Raw genomic sequence first — 22,297 nt, 5'->3', positions numbered from 1 at the left:
AGTTGTATATTTACATTCAAAAAATATTGTCACATACATATAATATGTATATACTTTTTTCATATATTACATATCTATCTATAGGGATGTAATCGAGTCGAGCCGAGCCGAACTCTTGAATGTTCGAGCTTGGTTCGTTTATAATCGAGCCGAGCTCGAGCTTTATTTAACGAATATATGCATGGCTCACGAGTTTATTCAGGCCTTTATCGAGCCTAAACAAACTTAATAAATATAAATTATACATTTAAATTTTAATTAAATTAATTAAAAAATAAATTATATATATATAGAAAAATATATTATTTTTATTAAAATTTGTAAATTTATTATAATAAATAAATTTAATAGATTTTTCTATATATTTCATAAATAATATGTAAAATCAATAAATTAAATATCAAAACTATTTTTTTCATCTAAAAGATTACTCGTTAACTTACCAACGAATATGTTCACGAGCTAACAAGCCGAATACTGTAAAGCTTGAGTTTGGTTTGTTTATCTTAACGAGTCTCATTAAACGAGCTCAAACGAGCTTTTATCGAATCGAGCTTCGAATAGCTCACAAACGTTTTGGTTCGTTTGCATCCCTATCTATCTACAAAATTATGTCAATGATACTCATTTATTGATAAAATATAATAAAATTATATATTCAATAAGTAAAAAAATATTTTAACGATATTTATATAAAAATGCATTACAAATGTTTAGGGGTAAAAACTAACGTGTATATGTGCACATTGCGTCTTCCCCAAGCACTATGTATACAAATTCTCCATTTCTTCGTATATTGCAGAATTAAAGACGGAGAATCTTTCATCAACTAAAAGGATCGACTTTGATTTGCAATTGCTCGAGAAGAATTTTTAATGGCGGCGAAATTTCTCTCGTTTGCATGCATAAGAAAGGAGAGTGGGGATTTATCCCCACGTCCACGCTATCCTTCAATGCCCAGGTATCCCAAAGGGGTCATCGTATCATCGGACGAAGAAAAATCCATGCAAGGGTCAGAAGCCAAGGCCCTTTTCTCCGTCGTAGGAATGACGTGCTCAGCCTGCGCTGGATCGGTGGAGAAGGCCGTCAAACGCCTCCCCGGAATCAAGGAGGCGGCGGTTGATGTCTTGAACAATCGCGCTCAAGTCATGTTTTACCCGGCTTTTGTTAATGTGAGTAGGAAGATTAGATTTTTATGCGTGTTGGGGTGTTTTTTTGTTGATTTAATTTTGAAAATTGAGATTAATTTGATGGGATGTTCGTTGAAACATTTCTTCATGTTTTACTGTCGTTCTTCGTGCTTGGTGTGAAAGCTTGCTAATATTTGATTTGTGGAGGCAATTTCTTGCAAATTTAATAGATTTTACCTTCAAATTCTTGATAAAAACAACCCAGATTTAACTGCCTAGTTCCTGCAGCGACTGATCTCGAGGATGGGTGGGAAATACAGGTCGGTCCTAGACATCAAGATTTTGAGAAAGTTCTTTTTTTGGGGGGTGGGTGGGGGGGTTTAGTATGTGTAAAGCAAGGGAAGGAGCCACCCGACTCTAATACTAAGGCTAGTGGGCTTCCCCTAAAACGTTTGTGTCTTAATCCAATTCAAAGTCCAGCTATCAAGTTAGATAGTTTACAATTACTGGGAACAAAATTGCTCCGTCAATGAGAACTAGATTAACATGTTCTGCATGTTCAGGAGGAAACCATCCGTGAGACGATCGATGATGTTGGATTTGAAGCCACATTGATTAATGATGAAATAAATGAGAAATCTTCTCAAGTATGCCGAGTTCGCATAAAAGGAATGACTTGCACTTCTTGTTCCTCAACTGTTGAATCTGCTTTGCAAGCTTTACCAGGTGTACAAAGAGCACAGGTAGCATTAGCAACTGAGGAGGCTGAAGTCCATTACGATTCAAAGATCTTGACCTGTAGTCAGATCTTGGAAGCTGTAGAAAATACTGGATTTGAGGCCTTGCTCGTTAGTACTGGTGTAGATAGGTGCAAAATACATCTGCAAATTGATGGAGTGCGCACAGAAAGTTCCATGAGAATAATTGGGAATTCTATTCAAGCACTTCCAGGGGTTCAAGATGCGAACTATGATCCAGAGCTGAAAAAAATATCGGTATCTTACCAATCGGATTTGACCGGACCTAGAAATTTCATTGAAATTATAGAGTCGGCTGGATCTGGACGTTACAAGGCAACAATATTTCCTGAAGGAGGGGGGAGAGATACTCATCGGGAAGAGGAAATCAAGAAATACCGCAGATCTTTTCTTTGGAGTCTGGTTTTCACGGTTCCTGTTTTTTTACTGTCTATGATTTTCATGTATATCCCTGGTATCAAACATGGGCTGGACACCAAGATAGTTAACATGCTTAGCATTGGGGAGATTTTAAGGTGGATTCTGTCAACTCCAGTTCAGTTTGTCATTGGTCGTCGATTCTATATTGGTTCTTACAAAGCTTTACGTCATGGCTCAGCAAACATGGATGTCTTAATAGCACTTGGAACAAATGCTGCCTATTTTTATTCAGTCTATTCTGTGTTAAGAGCTGCTACTTCTCCGAGTTTTGAGTCGACTGATTTTTTTGAGACCAGCTCAATGCTTATTTCCTTCATACTTCTTGGGAAGTATTTGGAAGTTTTGGCCAAGGGCAAGACATCTGAAGCCATAGAGAAGCTCATGGACTTGACTCCTGAAACAGCAACCCTTTTAACCTTAGGCAGTGAAGGAAATGTGTTGAATGAGGAAGAAATAGACAGTCGATTAATACAAAAGAATGATGTCATGAAGATCATCCCAGGAGCAAAAGTAGCTTGTGACGGATTTGTTATCTGGGGCCAAAGTCATGTAAATGAGAGCATGATTACTGGAGAGTCTGGGCCTGTGGCAAAGAGGAAAGGTGACATGGTTATTGGAGGGACTCTAAACACAAACGGGGTGCTGCACATTAAGGCAACAAAGGTTGGGTCAGAGAGTGCCCTAGCTCAAATTGTCCGGCTTGTTGAATCAGCACAAATGGCAAAAGCTCCGGTCCAAAAATTTGCTGATCGTATTTCCAAATACTTTGTGCCTTTAGTAAGTATAAACTTCTTTTTGTTAGTTCTCGTTTTAAAATTTCTAGCTCTGTATCTTTTCACAGGGTTAAAATTGGATGCCCATATTCAATTTTCAGGTTATAATTCTTTCATTTTCTACATGGCTCGCCTGGTTTTTATCTGGGAAATTAAATGGATACCCCAAATCTTGGATTCCTTCTTCCATGGATAGCTTTCAGCTAGCACTCCAGTTTGGCATTTCTGTCATGGTCATAGCCTGTCCATGTGCACTTGGCCTTGCTACACCAACAGCTGTTATGGTTGGTACTGGAGTTGGTGCTTCTCAAGGCGTCCTAATTAAAGGTGGCCAGGCATTAGAAAGCACTCACAAGGTTCGATTATTGAGTATAATTTGTTGTGATTGGTTAGTGAATATCTGAAACCAAATATCATAGTACAAACAGATATATCGTCACTCTATTCACTTGCAACACATTAGGCTACCTCTATATAATTTGTTTCTACTTGTTATAACAGGTGAACTATATAGTTTTTGACAAAACGGGAACTCTGACGGTTGGAAAGCCGGTGGTTGTCAACACAAAGCTTTTGAAACATATGGTTCTCTGGGACTTTTATGAGTTGGTTGCAGCTGCTGAGGTATTCTCCTATTTACTCTACAGAACCTCATAGAGAAGTAAAAAGCTTGTAGAGTTGCAGAATATAAATCCATGGGATGTTAATATTGACCGAGTGGTGTGTTTTGAATTATCAGGTAAACAGCGAACACCCATTGGCCAAAGCAATTGTTGAGTATGCCAAAAAATTCAAACAAGATGAAGAGAATCCTGTTTGGCCAGAAGCCCTGAACTTTGAATCCATTACTGGACATGGCGTGAAGGCTGTTGTGAGAAACAAAGAAGTTATTGTGGGAAATAAGAGCATGATGGTGGATCATCAGGTCCATATTTCACTTGATGCCGAAGAAATATTAGCAGAGACTGAAGGGTTGGCTCAAACTGGAATTCTTGTGTCTATCGATAAGGAGCTAGTTGGAATTCTTGCCATATCTGATCCATTAAAACCTGGGGCTCGTGATGTCATTTCCATTCTGAAGTCTATGAAAGTCAGGAGTATAGTAGTGACAGGTGATAACTGGGGAACTGCAAAAGCAATTGCCAAAGAAGTTGGCATAGATACTGTCATTGCAGAAGCGAAACCTGAGCATAAAACAGAGAAAGTGAAGGAACTACAGGTAAAACATTTTTCTTATTAATCTTCTGAAAAACTAATCAGTACCAAGCCGGGTTAGATACCCCTACAATTAGAGAGAACTGGAAGGTACGTGAAAGGAACATTAGACCAAAACCTCTTCCAAGATACATGGAAACCACCAAGCAGCAATATAAATAACTTGATCTATCCATCTGTTTGTGTTCCTCATGGATCTATCCAAATGCATCCTTGAATCTCCTCCTCGGTATGGTGTGTGCGTGAATGTTGTCTATCTCTTATGTCTTTCATATCCATGGCTCCATTCCTCAACCCATCTGAAACTATATTTCCTTCCCTAAGCATGCGAGAAAATTCACTGTCTATGGTATCCTACCATTCAAGAACGTAACCAAAACTGTGATTGCGGACGTAGTATATGTAAAACACGAAAATATGTTGGTAGGTAGAGGAACATGTATTTGAAAAGAAAATTGCATATCAAATTTGAAACATAGAACTTGGCCACGGCATGGTTTGAAAATTTGAGTTTCATTGCCATCCTCGGCTGTTGTCTTTTGTATAATGACACGGACTCTACTCATCATACATTTTTGTACTGCCATTCAACATCTTCAAGCTTACTGTTTCTTACAGGCTTCAGGAAATGTTGTGGCAATGGTCGGAGACGGAATCAATGACTCACCGGCTCTCATAGCTGCAGATGTTGGGATGGCAATTGGTGCAGGCACCGACATTGCGGTCGAGGCTGCTGACATTGTTCTCATGAAGAGCAATTTGGAGGATGTTGTAACGGCGATACACCTTTCAAGAAAAACCTTTTTTAGAATACGTCTTAACTATCTTTGGGCTTTAGGATACAACGTGCTCGGCATCCCAATTGCTGCAGGTGCACTTTTCCCTTTAACCAGATTCCGGTTGCCGCCGTGGATTGCTGGAGCAGCAATGGCAGCTTCTTCGGTTAGTGTTGTTTGTAGCTCTCTTTTACTGAAGAATTACAAGAGACCTAAGGTGTTGGATACTCTTGAAATAAGAGGGATCACTGTTGCGTAGTTGTGTGACTTTGATTGTGCAGAATCATGTAAATATTTGGGACGCGTCTTTCTGTTTTTGAAACGTTCATCTATCTTGTGTTTGTGTGATATTGTGATATGCCATGTAATGTCATGCTGTTATCTTCTTTGTAACCTGTTATGTTTAATGCTCTAATTTTTTCATGAGTTCTTAATTAAATAATCTTATCAATAGGTTTCAAAAAACTATTTGAATGCTTTAGCAATTTCATCTGATGTTCACACATCAAGAAAAGTCCATCCAATGTTTAGTATTTTCTTCCTCATAGTTTGGTAGCAGCTTGGACCTTCGTTCTTTTAGTTTCTCTCTGACATGTAACAAGATCGAGTGAAGCTCATCAAAGTAAGGCCCCGTTGCATTCCTTACATTCTCGATCCATTTTAAGATTCTCTTGTGTGGTCCTAGAATACGGTCACGATCCTCCTCGTCCACAACCTAGTAAGGGAGAAGGGGTTGAAAGAAAATGTGAATTCTCTCATATTGTTGAAGCATTTGTTAATTTCGAAATGACACATCTTTCTCGAGAAGAAAATGTTGGCGCAAATTGGAGTGGTGCCAATCAAGGACTGAGTGAATCTTTGCTCTCTTTTGCACATCAGCTGGATACCTGGACCGGTAAACAATAGTTCAAGATTCGAGTTAGCCAAGTATGCAGGATATACCATGATATAAAAGATGACAAATTAACAAAGACACAGACGAGTAATCAGGTGAAATTCTGAAGGAAAACTTGAGCAGGAGAGGCGTTAAGTATCAAGGTAAAATAGATGTCACTTTTTTTCTTCTCGCAAATAGCTCTTACCTTACTCAATCCTGTTTTGAGAGTCTTTTAATTGACATTTTACTATAAATTATGAGTGCGAGAGGTTATAAGGAAATTAAATGACAAAAGCAAAACATCGTACCAGTGATCTGCAACTCCAGGAAATGCAGAAGCCACGTAAATTAGTATTGCATGACCGCGGAACAGATATAGATAATGCTAGAAATTTAAGATTCAAATAATCAATGATTAGTTAAATGGGTACCTCTCAAAAAGCTTGAAATCACCATGTACAATCGCTGGAACTTGCTAAATGAATCTCGAGTGTTCATACATGATTGTACAAGAATCGTGAACTTTCTCAAGTACATAAACATGAATGCACGCGATACCTGCAAACTCAGAGGATCTATGCTCCGATTTAGCGAGTTCAATCTTAACCTCCTCAAATTCAATCCCGTTCACCCTTAAACGAGATCGGATCAAATATAAAGAAACAATGTCGCTTCAATAACAACAACAACAAAAAAACAAATCCCAAAAAAGGGCAACGAATTGCAAACATTGTCAAAGTGATCAAAGAAGAGATCTTTACTTGCAGAGCAAAAGGATTGCACGGGAAGGTTGCGACATTCGATCTACATAAACCTTCAAAGCCATTTTTCTTTCTTTTTGCTCCTCCAGACTCTCATGCACAGACACTGATAATTGGCTGTAGAAATAATTGTATGGCTCACAGTCAGTCGTATGATCCCTTGATGAGTTAAATACTAAGCCGCTTCACTCGCGCGTTGATACATATTAAATATTTTTTGCCTAAACAATTGGAAATTCTAATAAAATAAAAAATAATTAAAATAAATTTTTTACAATAATTAATTTGTTTAATTGATATAATCATTCAAAAATAAAAGATAATTTTTTTAAAAAAAAATATGTTAAGGTATACCTAGTTTTCAATTTTTTAATGCCGACATAGAAATAGAATCATCACTTTTCATTTTTTGTGAAACTAAAACGTGTTCACGCAACGACCGTTGGATTCTTCTACCTTCAGTAAGTATCAGTGGACGAGATAATGCCACGTGGCACGGTGCCAAGCATCCTCACATCCATGCATGAGACTCAAAAGCGGGCAGTTCTATCGTCTTAGGACCACAAAAATTCCATTGAATCTTCTGTCAAGAAACTTCATTTTGGGGTATCCCATACAAATTCAATGACTACTCAATCCATCCATGACTTCACTGTCAAGGTATCATTTCCTTCTCCCTCTGAAATTCTATAACTTTTGTATACATTTGAGTTCAATAAGATTAATTCGCGAATTATAAGAAGTTGGCTGCTAATGTTTAGAATACAAAAGCATCCAGCTGAAGCAGGATGTTACAATTAGTTTGTACATCTTATAAAAGTAATTCCTTTTTGTATTTCATTATCTTTTACTCGTACAATAATGGATGTTTTTAGATAGTTCTTGGTTAATTCTTTCGAGTTGGAAGGGTCAATTGATATCGGCTTCTAGTTTCTTGAATCTTGATCCAAGCGAGCCCTGGCGTAAAGTCGTTTGTTACTTGCTGCCTTGATGTTGCATCTAACTTAAAGATATATATACTTTATGGTGTCAGGACTTCAAGGGTAGGGATGTTAATCTGAGCATTTACAAAGGAAAAGTCCTGCTCATTGTCAATGTTGCATCCAACTGGTATATTCTATCTTGAGATCTCTTATCTATCTGTTCCATATTGATGAAGAAACCTAGACTCTGTGGTATGTTTTAATTTATATAAGTGATCCTGCATCTAAAGATAAATCACTTTTGGCCTATTTGGTTAGGCTCTTTTTCTTCTCCATTACTTTGTTTACTGGTGTTAAGTATGCTCCGGTCTGGATGTTTAGCGTTGTGAATATATAATCATCTTTCCTAATTATCGATTTATTAATCGTATGAGACAGCGTCCTGGCAAGTTCTAACTACGCCGAATTGGCAACTTTGTACTACGTACAGATACAAGGACCAAGGTGTGCTTTCTGTTTATTATCTTTCCGGGGTTGTGTTAGTGCACTTACATTCTATTGTTTACTAGTAACACATTTTTTTTTAAAACCTCGAGTATAATTCTTTGGAGTTGGCATATTTGCCAGGTTTAGAGATAATGGCATTTCCCTGCAATCAGTTTGGTTCACAGGAGCCTGGCACCGATGAACAGATTCAGGAGCTTGCTTGCACTCATTTTAGAGCCCAAAATCCCATTTTTCGCAAGGTCGTTTTAACAAATTAAAGCATCTTGTTTCTTGTTAAAGCACTGCTCATTTTATGGAGGGCTTGCCCATGATTAAACATATTTTCTAACAAGTTCTTCAAAAAAAAAAATTATATGTTTTGGTACCTAGAATGGTGCCAATGCTTCTCCAATATACAAGTACATGAAATCAATGAAAGGGGGCCTTTTCTGGACCAGCATCAATGGAACTTCACCAAATTCCTTATCGACAAAAATGGTTGAGTATTCAATCGCAATCCACCTATCACTTCTCCCCTAAAGCTAGAGGTAAAATATCGGAAAATTTATTCTTCTGTGGTTCGATGACCGCATGTCCATATCCTCCATTACTCGGCAAAATTAAAACTGTCCATAACTATCTCGTATCTTTTTCAGAAGGACATACAGAAGAGCTCCTTGGGAATTAAAGCTTGATCATAATGGCACCTTTGAGGATTTGTATAAATTAAACATCATGTAATAACTTCTTGCACCAAGCATTTGTAAATCTCGTCAATTCTGAAAATTAAATAGCTTTGTAACAGTGAAGTTAATAGTCATTAGCAACCTTAAAGTCGGATGATTGACCACATTTCAGAATATGACAGCCATTTATACCTCATGTGTCGAAATTGAAGGGCTTATTTTGACATAAGTTAATTGTTGAATTATTAAGATATGTTTATTGCTCATAAAAACCGAATTATGGCCAATGAAAGATGGTCATAATGGTGACTTTTCAGCTGGTCACTTATAAATAGATGCATTAGGATTAGAGAAAGCCAAAAAACTACAGCAAAATCACCTAAAAAATTCGAGCAACACCGGCTACAAGGAGAACGAAATTCTACTAACATTTCTTCAAGAATTTCGAGCAAAAACTGCTGTCAAAGAATGAAACAAAAGTTGTGTCCAAACGATGTTCGAATACACATAGAAACTCTAGTTATTTCGAGCCAAGCACATAAAATTTATGTCATGTTTTTTAGTTAAGAACAATCATGTAAGTAGGCTTTATATTTTAACTCGTGTAATTTGTTTTAAAACTAGCCATCATATATTTTATGTATTATTTTTGAAACACTAAAGTTTGTGAAAAAATGATAGAAATATATATTCTGAACATGATTGATAAGTGATTCTTATTTCACCCGTTATAGAATTAAAATATAAGGGACTAATATAAATTATAATCGGTTCAGTGCGTAAGATCGATGCATGTTTATTTCTGAAAATAAGTACTTTTGTATATTTGTTATTACTATTATATTTGCAATTTCTATGGGAAAATGATTTTAAAGATTAGGAGGATTATATCTTTAATTGAGTGAAAACCACATCACTCACTCGCCCCCTCTCAAATAAGAGCAAGGAGTGGTTACAAGAAGAAGAACAAATCCAGTTTTGAAGATCGTGAAGAAAAATAAGACCGCTAATGCTGTTCAGTTTTGAGGATCGTGAAAAAAATAAGACTGCTATTTTTGTTTAGTTTCGTTTACATTAGATTATGTTTTATATTCTGCTGTGATGTATTATGTTAAGAATTAGGATTTGTATAAACAATATCCGATTTTATGAAATAAAAAAATGATTCAAAAATTATTTACCGAATTGTTGTTGTATGATTGTTAAATAATACCGGCTTCGAAACTTATTATAGAGCTGCGGTCAAGTTTCATCTAGTTTTAATTAAATACATAATTATTGTTTGAAGATGTAAAATGCGACACTTTGAACAACTGTTTAGGAAAAATCAAGGTCGTGAATGGCGGGAGGCGGTGGCAGGGCGGTCGGCGACCGCCTCGGCCGCCTAAGCGGTTGAATTTTTTTAAGTAATTTTTTTAATAGATAATCATGTAATATAATCACAAAAAGTCATCATTTTTATGTAAAACGTGCAATTAAATAATATTTAAGCACAAAGAAACTTCATAAAATATAATATCATATAGATAATGTGCAATTAATTAGTTGAATTTGACTAGATTTTTAAAATTATTGACTAAATTTTAAAATTGTTGACTAGATTTTTAAAATTGTTAACTATAACTTAAAAATCTTGACTGGCTGCACCTAGCCCGTCTGCTCGCCGCCTCCCCAACGCCGTATAGTTTGGACCTCCTAAAACACACGCCTTATGCATAGGCGGTGCGGTGCGGTCGAAGGCCGCCTAATGCCTAAGCACCGATTAGGCGGTCGTCTCGATCGCTATTTAGAACACCGAGAAAAGTGAAAAATAATAATACTTAATTGTGATCTAACAACTGTTCAGGAAAAAAAGAAGAAATGTTGCAAGTAGCAACAGTTACTCATTCTACATCACAAGGTAGAAAAATCCAAACAAACTAAACAATGCAATCAACAATAAACTCTATTTTTAATGGGCATTCATTTGCGAGAACTTAAAAGTGAACTAATCCTCGTCATCATCAAAGTCTGAGTGTAGATCACTCTCAGAATCATCGGTTGTATCACTCTCGGAATCATCACTAATTACATAGGTCTGTTTGCCCCGGTTTGCCCTTTGAGGCCGAGCTCTTGGAGCCACAGCTTGGACGTAGTCTGCCACACTACCAGTAAAAGAAGAAACGGAGTTTTCATGCTCTGGTGAAGTCTTCTCCTCAGTTTCCATGGTAATCTCCCTGCCAAGAACAGAACTGCTTTTCTTGTTAAATGGAGATGCTCTCATTTTCATCACTTTCTTGTCAGGAGAACTCTCGGCCGGTTTCAAAACTTCTGTGATCAGTTTTTGGCCTAAAACTTGAGACTTCTTACTAACTGGTGGTCCTCTTTTCTTGGTCCCTGCAGGAGGTTTGGGAGCTGCTTTTCCAATAGCTGCTTTTTTCCCTGCCTTCTTTTTATTCTCTTCGGATTCAAAATCATCGTCTTCGATTATCTCAATATCGTCTTCATCATCAAGAGTCTTGGAAACAGTTGACAGTTTCTTCTTCTGCGCAGCAGCCTTTTTGCTTGGTTCTTTGTTTTTCTTTGGCACCTGAGTTTCCATATCTGTACGAAAAACAAGGATTTCAATGTTGGATTCTGAATAAAATTATGCAAATTAAGTTTATTTTGGGAAGAATAGAATGGATAATACAATTTGGTCAAATGAAGTTCCCAGTGTTTATTTTCATGTTTTGGACGTGGAAAACAAAACATATCTTCTATTGATTTTGAAACAATGTCCAAATGCACCATGAAGAACATATGCGCATCATTTCAGTGTGTTAAAAATGTTCACAATTACCAACTTCATTAAAATGCGACTGCAATATCTGTACCGCTGGTCATAGGAAATAGGAGAGAAGCCTAAGATTTCTGCATTAATCGAACTTCAACATGAAGTCTGAAATAACGTATCTGAGCAGTAAAGTATATACTTTGAGAACTGATTAGATGGCCCTTAGTTTACCTTCGGCGTGATCAGGAGAAGAGTCCAAATTGTATGATGCCAGACGTTGTCTTAGACCAGCTATCCCGCCATAGTCGTCGTCTTCATCGTCATCACAGTCAGCAGCCTGCCATGATAAACAAAACCAGAGTTAGGAAACCAAATTGACTGATGTTCATTTATTTATTACTCAACTACTAAGTATTAACGCATTTTGCACTCCGTGGCATGCTACATCTTGACAAAAGTAAAATGATATGTGATCAAGCAAACCAAACCTTTCGAGCAGGAACTTTCTTTCTAGCTGCTGCCTTGCTTTTCACTTTCTCGTTTTCTGCAATATTTTCTGAAGGCAAATGTCCATATACTTTTAGTCACCAATTACGGATGTAAAGCACAAATGACTAGTTACATAAACCAACCTGTTTCTGAAACAGAATTAATCAATATTTCATTTGGTCCAGCAACTTCAGCAGATTCTTTTTTGCTTGCCTTCTTGTTATTCTTACGTGGATTCTTCAGTACTGGTCTTGTTATTTTTGCCTTGGCTAATATCTTCTTTCGCTCCATCTCTATTTGTTCCTCACTTTGCTCTAGCTCCTGAAATAGAATAACTCATTTAAGTAATAAAAGTTAGAAACTGATCACGCCTACTTGTTACTGGATATATTGTATTCTCAAAACTCACATCAAGTTTTCTTTCAAGAGCGTCAAGATCGGATAACCATAAAGACTTTATTGTTGCATTTTTCAGGTCCTCAACTTCTTGAATAAGTTTATCTCTCTCAGTCCGCAGCTCCTGCAGCTTCTCCAGAGTTAAGGTACCAATTGCCAAAGACAGCAAGTAGTCATAATCACATGTTGAATCTCCTGGACTTGTTGCCCCCGAGGAATTCTCCTCAGTTTCTTCTGCATCATCAGTTGAGCCTGCAATAAAGACATCTGCAGAGGTTTTCTTTTTTGGGAAAGGAGTGAAACCCTTCTCCTTCAATTCACGGAACAAATCTGCTCGTTTTCTGTTGCTCACAATAATGTTTCCTTCCACGACACCCCAGATAAATCTATATTTATTTTCACATTTTAACAAATCATTTTCAAGGTTGGCCATCAAAGCTTTCTGCATAAACAAGTTTGTTGATTAAAACTTAATATAAAACAACGCTAGCGCATTATTGATGCCAACGTCAGCAGCTAGTATTGAGACTTTACGTAATGAGACTTACCTTTCTTTTGTGATAAAAATCGAGTCTTATGTGAAAAAACTCTTCAAGGACTGCAAATGACAAAAAGACACCAGTGAAACATATTGTATGTACATTGGAAGAAACCATTTAACTAGAACATATTGATGGTACACCACTCACTCTGTTCAGGGGTGTCATATTTCTTTATTAAACCTCTAGAGTCGAACAAATGCATGTTACTGGTACTGATTGATGTGGTTAGTTTAAATTTCTTCAGCAAACCCTCTTGCTTAGCCAGCAAAAGATTGTCTGGAGACATACAAACCAAAAAATGAACAATGTCCCCAGTACTATTGTCACTGCAGCCCTGCAACAAAAAAAAAAAGGGAAAAAAAAATACTTTGTAAGAGATCCCTAACTCTTTCCTTCACATTGTTTCTAAATAGCATGTAAAAACACCTCAATGAATGGGTCTTTGCTCTTATCATTCTCTGCGGCAACAGACTCCAGGAATTCCTTGTAATCTTGAGTCCACTTTCGAATTGGAAGCTCTGTTATCCTCAGTGTCACTTCATCAACTTCCTCTATGATTCCACTGATTGTATAGCTAACTCCTCCAGCTTCCTTTGTCGCAGTTTTCTCAATTTTTCCTCTGAATCCTCTATACCATGGATGCATAGCATCCATTGGTTCATCATGCAGCAAATGCCTCACATTGGCAATAATGTCTTTAGGGTTATAATTTGGAATAAAGGAACTCCAGCCTGTGCCGATTCCTTCACTTCCATTAACCAATACCATCGGTATGATAGGCACGTACCTGTCATGACAATTTATATCAGTTCTCAAATAATTGTGTTCGAATATATATCATTCACCCAAAACTCACCATGAAGGTTCAATACGCTGCCCATCTTCATTCAAATAGTCGAGGAGAATATCATCTGCCTTAGGAAACAAAAACCTTGTAACAGGAGACAACTGAGTGAAAATATACCTTGCACTTGCATGATCTTTTCCACCCTGCGAACAAAAACTTTTACATCAGATTCTGTGTTGCAAGGTGCAAATGACGAATTAATAAAGAACCGAAATGTATGGGCATGTATATATTCTTATATGCTGTACTGAAAAATCCATTTGACCATCTGATTAGATGGTATGTATCTTCAATATGAGAGCTAAAAAATTTAAAATATATGTGCAACTTTCCGTTGTCTTACCTGTCCTCGTGTGCCAAACTGACCATTAGGTTTAAGAAGATTTATGTTATTGCTGCCTATGTAATTCTGAGCCATGCCAATGATGGTGCTGGCAAGACTCTGCTCACCATGATGGTAAGCTGAATGTTCTGATACATAACCAGAGAATTGGGAAACTTTTGCTTCCTTAATGAAGTTTCTCTTAAAAGAACAGAAAAGTATCTTTCTTTGGCCAGGTTTCAATCCATCAACCATTGACGGAATTGATCTCTGAAGATCAGCCATTGAAAACAATATAAGTTCCTTATGAACAAAATCTCTGTACTTGATAAGTCTCTCTCTATGATCAAGGTAAGTGCCTGGCTGCAAAACAAGAAATGATGGCCATGTGCGTTATGTAAATACTAAATTAGCATGAAGAAATCATGATGAAAACAAAAAAGATCTGTATCCAGCTGCTCACCTCAAATTGGCGAAGCCAACTTTTTCTTGCTTCAATCTTTTTCTTGCTGAAAGCAAGCTCTATTGCCTCTCCATCTAGTTCATCCACCCATAAAAAATCTTTTTTGTGCATACTAAGATCTCCAAAATACTCCTTGGCTTCCTCATTTGTACTCGTTCCTAACCCCTTCAAGGATAGTAAAGAGACAACAAAAAATCTTTTAGAGAATACAAGGAATCTGACTGACTTTGTTATCAATTTTAAAGAGGCACAAACCTTGTAGTACTTAATAGACCAATTTCTTGCATTTGCCCCCAAACTTTCCTTCCACGATTCATACTCAGGCATGGTGTAGAATGACTTTTTTTCTCCATTTCTTTGAGTAGCCTAAAGAACGAAAAACACTGAATTTAGGAAATAACAAAACCAGAGATTTTGAGTTGAAATACAAGAATTTTCATTTTCTTCAAACCTTAACAATAGGAGTTATGAATTCTAACATAAATGAAGGAAGTTTGAGCAATGATGGCCAAAATGAGTGAATGAAATTGATTAGCAGCCCCTTGATATGGGAACCATCATGATCCTGCACTAGCACAAACATAGATTCTGGTCAAAGTTCCAAAGCGCCAAAATCTATGTTCCATTTGAATTTTCAACATCGTGGAGATGGAAGAACAAAAGACGGCAAGATAAAACAAGTAGATACCTGATCAGTCATTATCATCAAATGACCATATCTGAGTGACTTTACACTGTCATATTGTTTACCATGCTGGAGTCCTAAAATTTGCTTGATATTCTGGATTTCAAGATTCTGCGTTAGCTGATTATGACTCGCTTCCCTCACATTGAGCAATTTACCTCTTAGAGGAAACACGCCATAATGATCACGTCCTAGGACAGCCAATCCAGCAATCTAAATGGATATCTCACTGTATTAAACTTTAAATGCCAGCCAAAGCAAACCAAGTTTTTTTCAGGCAAAGCTATAAGAATTGCAACTTACCGCGAGTGCCTTGGCTGAATCACCTTCTGTCAAGATTAAAGTACATTTCTCAGAACTTTTTCCCCCAGCCTCGTTAGCATCAGCTAGCTTTGCAAGCCCATAAATCCTTCTGTCCTTTGATCCATCTGTCTTCTTGAGATCTTTCTTCTGCTTGAATTCGGCCCATTCCTCAATGTTTTTCATTATATCAGATTTGGCCACTGCACAAGTTGAATTGATAAATTTCGAATCGAATCAAGGACTCAGTAAACTGACAATATATTGGCAACAATAACCAACACCACAAACCTTTGTCCAAGAACTTTGAAGTGAATTCCCATGATGAACCAAAACTTCCTGCGCGAAGTGTTAGAGTCTCTTTTGTTTGAGAATCAAAAGCAGGGTTGTCAATAAGAGCATTGACAAATATCCATAAATGATTCTTTACAGTATGAGGTTTGAGATCAAACTTCTTGTTCTTTTTGTTCTTGTTCTTTAGAACATTAATGAGATGGCCAGTTATCTTGTTGGTGACATAATCGACATGAGTTCCACCCTTGACTGTTGCAATTCCATTTACAAAGCTGACCTGCTCGGATTCATTAAACATTTTTGCTTTTTCAATGACAATGTTACACCATATTGACCAATATATATCAAACTTAAGCATATAAATGAACAGACTGCAAAAACATTATTTTTTCATACCTGTTGAAATTGTCCTTCACTTCGGCTGATGCAAATCTGCCACCTTCCATGCACTTCCTCTTCAAATCTGCCAAATAGATGAAGCCATGAGTTCACTGACCTTTGAATGTTAACTGACCATAAATAATGGAAAAAATGACAAGAAACACCTTGGGAGCGGATCTGAACTAGATACTGAAGGAGATTTGAGATAAAGTTCACAGTAACTTGAAAATGATTTAAAATTAAATTGCTGCCCGTTCAATTCCACCTTCACTGTCTTCCCGAGGCACCCCGCAACATCAATTACCCGCTTTTTCATCAAGGCAACGACATCCTCCTCCAAATAAGTCATGCTAAATTTCGCCAAGTCTGGCTTGAATGAAACTTTAGTCCAATTCTCACTGGATTTGCATTTTGTTATCAAAGGCTCCGACTTCTTTCCCATGTTATCCGAGAAAACCTTCATAATACCAGGACATGCTAAAAAAATTAGCAATTAATCATTGACCGTAATACGCAATTGCGAGTTAAGTAAAAATCAAGAAATCAGCGTCTTTGAGAATAGAATCACGAAGAAAAAAAACTCCCTAAATAATGCACGAGACTGGATTGTGCCAATCCAAATTTGAAAAATATAATTCAGAAATCAAGAAATCCCAAATAAAAGAAACTCCTTAAATTCTAACCCTACTAAATTTATAAATTGTCTTAGCACCTGCTTGTATTTCTTCTGTCTCTTTCCATCTGCAGTCTCAATCACAAATTCATTGGAAAAAATATTAGTGAGCTTAGCCCCGTAACCATTCCTTCCACCCGTTGTCTTCTTCTCATCATCGTCATAATTACTACTGGTCAACAAATGCCCGAAAATCAATTCAGGCACATAAACCCCTTCTTCCTGATGAATCTCCACCGGAATGCCGTCCCCGTTATTGTAAACACTGATGCAGTTGGACTCGACGTCAATCGTCACCTTGACCGAGTCCATTTTTGGATCCCTCTGCTTGTTGTCAGCGGCATTGACAAGGATTTCGTCAAAGATTTTGTAGAGACCGGGGACGTAGGAGATGGATCTCTGGACCATTTGTTCGTTCTCGTATACCCATAGGGTCTGACTATGCTTTTCAATGGAACCAATATACGTGTCAGGCCGGATGAGGATGTGCTCGAGCTGGGTTTTCTTCTGGTAGGTTTCTTCGATGGTTTTCTTACCGGCAGCGGTTACCGGCGGGGGAATGTTGGAATTGTTGCTGGTGGTGAGGGGGACTTTTCGGGCTGCGGCCATGGCGAAGGGTTTGGGAGAGAGTGAGTGCCGTTTGAGAATGGACCGAAGAGTGAGATGGTAAGGTTAAAAGGAGCGGGTTTACGGCTTTATCGATTTTGAATTTGAAATTTTGAATTTTGATGGATCAACCAATGCGGGTTTAGGGTAGGGTTTGACCCGTTTTCGTTAACAACAAAAAGTTGCTCTCTTTCCTTCAGTTTTTTGGATCATAAAACAATCGACTAATCTACCATGTCCATCTATCCTTCCATCGATCATGAAATCTCTTGAACTTTAACAAAATTGAGATAAATGGTATTTGTTAAACATCTAATATGTTTACTCATCTTATTGATATTATAGGTTTATGGTTAAATATAAGTTCGGATTGAAAACTTTTACAAATTTTAAACATTTTCACTCGCTAATCTACGGCTACTCATTCCTTAATGGATCTATTCAGGTTGTTACAAAATATATTATTGTCTAAAGTTATTCTAGGAATCCAATCAAATTGTGCCAAATCTATCGACAGAGGAATAGACAAACCGACAAAGATTTTAACGAGGCAAAGAAACGTGTTTTCTCTGCAATGTATTAAATAAGTTATTTGTCAAATTTGGCGGAAGTTTGATAGAAGACGGAAGACGTGTTTTAAACGCGTTTTCACACATACAAGTGGCTCCATAAATAAAGCTCTCCATTCATTCTGAAATAATCCATTTTTCGAGTTTTCTATCATCTTATAAGCATTTAAATGCTTAGTTCTATAATATTTGTGAGATATTTTGTTCTCCTATATTAAGAGAGTGTATTCTCTTTAAAACACAGTAAATGAGTTGTACACCATAAAATATTATAATGAACATTTTTTCATCTTGTTCGTGGTTTTTACCATAATAATTTTTTAGGAGTTTTCCACGTAAATCTTGGTATCCAGTTTATTCTTTATTTTCATATTTATTATCTCAAATTACTGCACGCATGACCAACAACATCAACAACCAAATACAATAATTATGGAGACCACAACACCATTTAAACGGGAGTAAGAAAGTCCACCGATTTTACCAAAAATCCCATTTTCTTTCAAAGACAACACTTGACCCGACTATATAAAAATGACACATTGCATCTTTTTTGCTTCAGAACCAAAATTTCTCTACAATCCCAGAAACCTAGAGAAGTAACTCTTTACTACAACAGTTGTCATCAAATGCCGCAAGTCCCAAGTTGACTATTCATTTATATGCCAAACTGTCATGTGTCGATTCTGGATTGTGATGTCATCCGCGAGTCAAATCAAATTCAGGCTTGAAATTTTTAACGCCAGCCTTTGAACATGTTTCGGAAACATTAGGATGAGTAGGAGCGGGACTAACTGGGGTTGATGATTTTTCAGCAGGTTGCAGTAGTAAGTGTTGTTCATCTTTTGAGTCAGACTCGGAATTGTTCTTTGCTTTTGTGCCGGTACCATCGTGTACAAAACTGCATGCAACCACCTATAGATACATTTTTCAGTCATACCACATAATGTAACAACAGAATTTGGGAATTTCGAAATGATTGGGAATGTGATTTTATTAGGCCATTATAATTTTAATAGTATCACATCCCTTTCCAAATTATACTCTGGTTCCATATATGATTAAATATATACCTGCACGGGTTTTGATGCCACAAGCCTACCGCCTATTGCACCACCAATTATATGGCCATCAGGACTACAAACGGAAATGCTTATACCACCTGTTCTATTATGCGAACCACCACTTTCAGCGAGCAGGTAAGAACCGGATAAGCACAGTATCTCGAAACGGCCCTAAAAGGAAGAACTATCCATCATTTACGGCAATGAAGCATCCGAGTTATGAGTAATAGGGAACGATAAAAAGGATCTAATATATGCACACAATTGATTCAAGCCAAAAATAATATCAAACGGATAAGTTTATGCAATACTTCATCAGTTTAAATTACTAAATTGCGAAATACAGAGCATCTATTCTTGCACAATTACAAAACTAGCACAGCTTAAAAGAAGAGAAGATCTTATGAAAGAAGTAATGTGGTGAAATTATATGTTATATCCAACTGAAAAAAATTGAATTTCAAAATTGAAATACAACTGAATAACAACTTATTTTAACCTCATATGTTATGGCGCCAGAAGAGGTTGTAGGCTGGCGTAATGTTACAGCAGAAACTGATCCATAAGCTGACAAAATGCATAATGCTCTGGGTCTTTGTTGAGCAAATGCCAATATTTTTGCCGCAATATCCTGCAGGAAATCGAATTAATACATCTCTCGCTGCATAATAATGCGGACAAAAAAATGTGGTGAAGCAAACAGTATACGTGAATGCATTGGCAGATTTTCAAAACAAGGCAAAGCAGAGGATTAATTTAACATGTACAAAGTATGATATACCTAACAAATCAGGCACAAGTTCAAAAGAATGACATAATATGTATAATCGAACCACGATGGAGACTATTCTAGAAGATCGAGGCAGACCATACCTCTCCAGCTTCAACAAGTAAGACATGTGGAGTAAAAGCTAATCCAGCTGAACTGTTCATCCATTCACCTGGTGGGAATAAACTTTTATTCTCCCGGCCACGAAAAGGAAACAAATCGCATTCTCTTGTTACCAAGCAAGTGAAGTACTGGAACACAAAATTTAGGAGCTTCGTCGAGCATCGGCGGCAGGTTACCTTTACTAAGGAGCAAACTCGGTGACCAGTGCCTGTAATTTTTCCAAGATTCTTGTTCCAAAACTGTCTTAAATCTTTCATTAAGTTCACAGGCAGAGGTTCTTATGTCATCATGATTACACGGACAGATCAAGGAATTCGAGAGTTGGGGTGACATGGAGCAGCAGTGAATGGATTTCGGGGACAAAATTTTTGGCAAATAAAAGTTCAAAAACAAATTATTCGAAGGGGAGTATCATCTTGCCAGATCCACTCAGCAAAAGGATATATCCAATTTACCGTACTATATCAATACTACAAATGCTGAAAAACATATTCAATGCATCATATTAGGCAATAATGACTTGAATTACATTCACGATAACACCACGATTAAGCCAGACAAAAACTAACCAAGAGGAGCAAGTTTCTGCTTCCACCCAGTCCCGGGTGGCCGCCCTCTCCGAGGTTTTTCCGCAGGTGGAGCTCCCTCAGAACATGATGTGGAACCCGACAATCGGGACACTCCTAAAGACATATTAGACCCGTCGGGTGCATATTTTCTAGGCCTACCCCTCTTCTTCTTCTTCACCGTTTCGCCATCGTCGCCCCGTGACGCACTCGACACAAAAGCCATGTTCATCCCATGAGAATAACTGTGTGACGTGTTCTCAATATTAAATCCGCTGATCCCTACATCGTGATGCACTGAAATGCTGGGATTCGATGACAGAGTTTTGAAAACAGGTGCAGGGTGCATCTCGCTGGTCGGTTTTATGGCCGACCCTGAAGCAGCGACATGGATATTTTGGCAGGATCCTGAACCCGATCCTCGTAATCCACCTCTCTGGAGGTAATACGAGGCTGAACATTGCGAAGTCATCCCTTCTCTCCCTTCCATGCATTTACTTAGTAATAAAAATCACAGTTAAAATACACACTTTTCTTTCAGCCGACACCCCAAAATCAGAACGAAACCCCAGAATGAAAAACAAAGAAAGAAACAAAAGTAAAACCCAAAGCATAGAAACAGAGCACTAGAACAGGAAAGCTTAAATTTTTCTTACAAGAGTTAGCGTTAACTTCAAGAAAGAAATCAAATACATCAAGAAATATTACAACTTTCAGGTTTTAACATGATGATCAACGTCGAGTGAAGCATGGAAACTCTGAAAGGTTGAATCTTGACACAAATTGAACAAGAAGAACACACATCAAAGCCTGTATTCTGGAAATGCAGAAAATCCTTGGATACAAACCCACAATTTCCTGCTCCGAACATTTCTTCAACCAAACTCAAACTCACAAAGAAAACCTGAGAGAAGGGACATCAAACCCTAGATTCGGAATGTGGTGGAGAGACAATGAAAAAGGAGAGGTCGGGGAAAGATGGAGACAAAAGTTGGATGAAATAGCAAAAAATTCCGAGCTTGGAATTAAAGTTAAGGAGATGACACTTTTGAATTTGCATAGCAATAATTTCAGGCCAGCATTGGAACAGCAACTTTTCTTGTTGACTATGACTATGACTATGACTATGAATACCTTGAAACCATTGGAGGACAGTACAGTTGATGCATCGACGTATCAACGTGTCTTTGTCACCAGCGGCAGAGTAGTTGTCTTGTTGAGCACAAATTTACTGGGGAATCGTGTTTGCATCGACGTACAAACGTGACATTTTAATGAAAATGGATAATATCTGTTATTGTAACTGACTAAGATTTCATTGTATTAATATTTTGGAAAAAAAACATTCCAAATGTATAACATTAAAATTTAAAAAAAAAAAAAAAAACACGGACTGCGGTTACAAATCTTGTTGCCTGTGCATATTCCAATTTCTTTTAGGAAAAAAAATTAAAATTAAAAACAAAATAAAAAGGAGAGATGAGGCAAGGGACAAGTGCTGCTGCTAACCCCGACCCTTATGGGGTTTTATGGAAGACAAAAACTTGTGTGAGACGGTCTCACGAGTCGTATTTTGTGAGACAAATATCTTATTTGGGTCATCCATGAAAAAATATTATTTTTTATACTAAGAGTGTTACTTTTTATT

At 37.3% G+C, this 22,297-nt stretch overlaps 4 protein-coding genes and 1 pseudogene across 4 annotated transcripts; 2 read left to right on the top strand and 3 right to left on the bottom strand.

The window, feature by feature from the left end:
• The first annotated feature begins 741 nt into the window (after positions 1 to 741).
• Positions 742 to 5,339, top strand: LOC142545337 (putative copper-transporting ATPase HMA5). The gene is made up of 6 exons (XM_075652463.1): positions 742 to 1,172; positions 1,694 to 3,085; positions 3,183 to 3,437; positions 3,583 to 3,705; positions 3,821 to 4,300; positions 4,915 to 5,339. The coding sequence occupies exons 1-6, from the start codon at positions 876 to 878 to the stop codon at positions 5,329 to 5,331; spliced, it is 2,964 nt and encodes a 987-aa protein (XP_075508578.1). The 5' UTR covers positions 742 to 875; the 3' UTR covers positions 5,332 to 5,339.
• A 191-nt stretch (positions 5,340 to 5,530) lies between these two features.
• LOC142545097 (glutathione S-transferase T1-like) lies at positions 5,531 to 6,871 on the bottom strand. Its single transcript, XM_075652071.1, has 6 exons — positions 6,711 to 6,871; positions 6,491 to 6,581; positions 6,382 to 6,424; positions 6,258 to 6,312; positions 5,851 to 5,959; positions 5,531 to 5,787 (listed from the first exon to the last, which is right to left on the bottom strand). The coding sequence occupies exons 1-6, from the start codon at positions 6,773 to 6,775 to the stop codon at positions 5,578 to 5,580; spliced, it is 573 nt and encodes a 190-aa protein (XP_075508186.1). The 5' UTR covers positions 6,776 to 6,871; the 3' UTR covers positions 5,531 to 5,577.
• A 325-nt stretch (positions 6,872 to 7,196) lies between these two features.
• LOC142545338 (putative phospholipid hydroperoxide glutathione peroxidase) lies at positions 7,197 to 8,913 on the top strand (annotated as a pseudogene).
• A 1,707-nt stretch (positions 8,914 to 10,620) lies between these two features.
• LOC142545335 (DNA topoisomerase 2-like) lies at positions 10,621 to 17,617 on the bottom strand. Its single transcript, XM_075652462.1, has 19 exons — positions 16,992 to 17,617; positions 16,444 to 16,736; positions 16,295 to 16,361; positions 15,896 to 16,175; positions 15,608 to 15,807; positions 15,308 to 15,517; positions 15,071 to 15,184; positions 14,875 to 14,985; positions 14,620 to 14,784; positions 14,178 to 14,519; positions 13,844 to 13,977; positions 13,414 to 13,774; positions 13,135 to 13,321; positions 12,994 to 13,043; positions 12,459 to 12,887; positions 12,193 to 12,370; positions 12,049 to 12,116; positions 11,792 to 11,897; positions 10,621 to 11,388 (listed from the first exon to the last, which is right to left on the bottom strand). The coding sequence occupies exons 1-19, from the start codon at positions 17,559 to 17,561 to the stop codon at positions 10,793 to 10,795; spliced, it is 4,461 nt and encodes a 1,486-aa protein (XP_075508577.1). The 5' UTR covers positions 17,562 to 17,617; the 3' UTR covers positions 10,621 to 10,792.
• Positions 17,618 to 18,589: 972 nt separating this feature from the next.
• On the bottom strand, positions 18,590 to 21,727 carry LOC142545334 (AT-hook motif nuclear-localized protein 5-like). The gene is made up of 5 exons (XM_075652461.1): positions 20,653 to 21,727; positions 20,065 to 20,132; positions 19,691 to 19,822; positions 19,201 to 19,362; positions 18,590 to 19,042 (listed from the first exon to the last, which is right to left on the bottom strand). The coding sequence occupies exons 1-5, from the start codon at positions 21,137 to 21,139 to the stop codon at positions 18,827 to 18,829; spliced, it is 1,065 nt and encodes a 354-aa protein (XP_075508576.1). The 5' UTR covers positions 21,140 to 21,727; the 3' UTR covers positions 18,590 to 18,826.
• Positions 21,728 to 22,297: the final 570 nt, after the last annotated feature.

This window comes from Primulina tabacum, chromosome 5 (assembly GCF_025594145.1).
Source record: "Primulina tabacum isolate GXHZ01 chromosome 5, ASM2559414v2, whole genome shotgun sequence".
In the NCBI taxonomy this organism is placed as follows: domain Eukaryota; kingdom Viridiplantae; phylum Streptophyta; class Magnoliopsida; order Lamiales; family Gesneriaceae; genus Primulina; species Primulina tabacum.
Note: the sequence above shows the minus strand (reverse complement) of the source record. Positions and strands in the feature narration are given on the sequence as shown.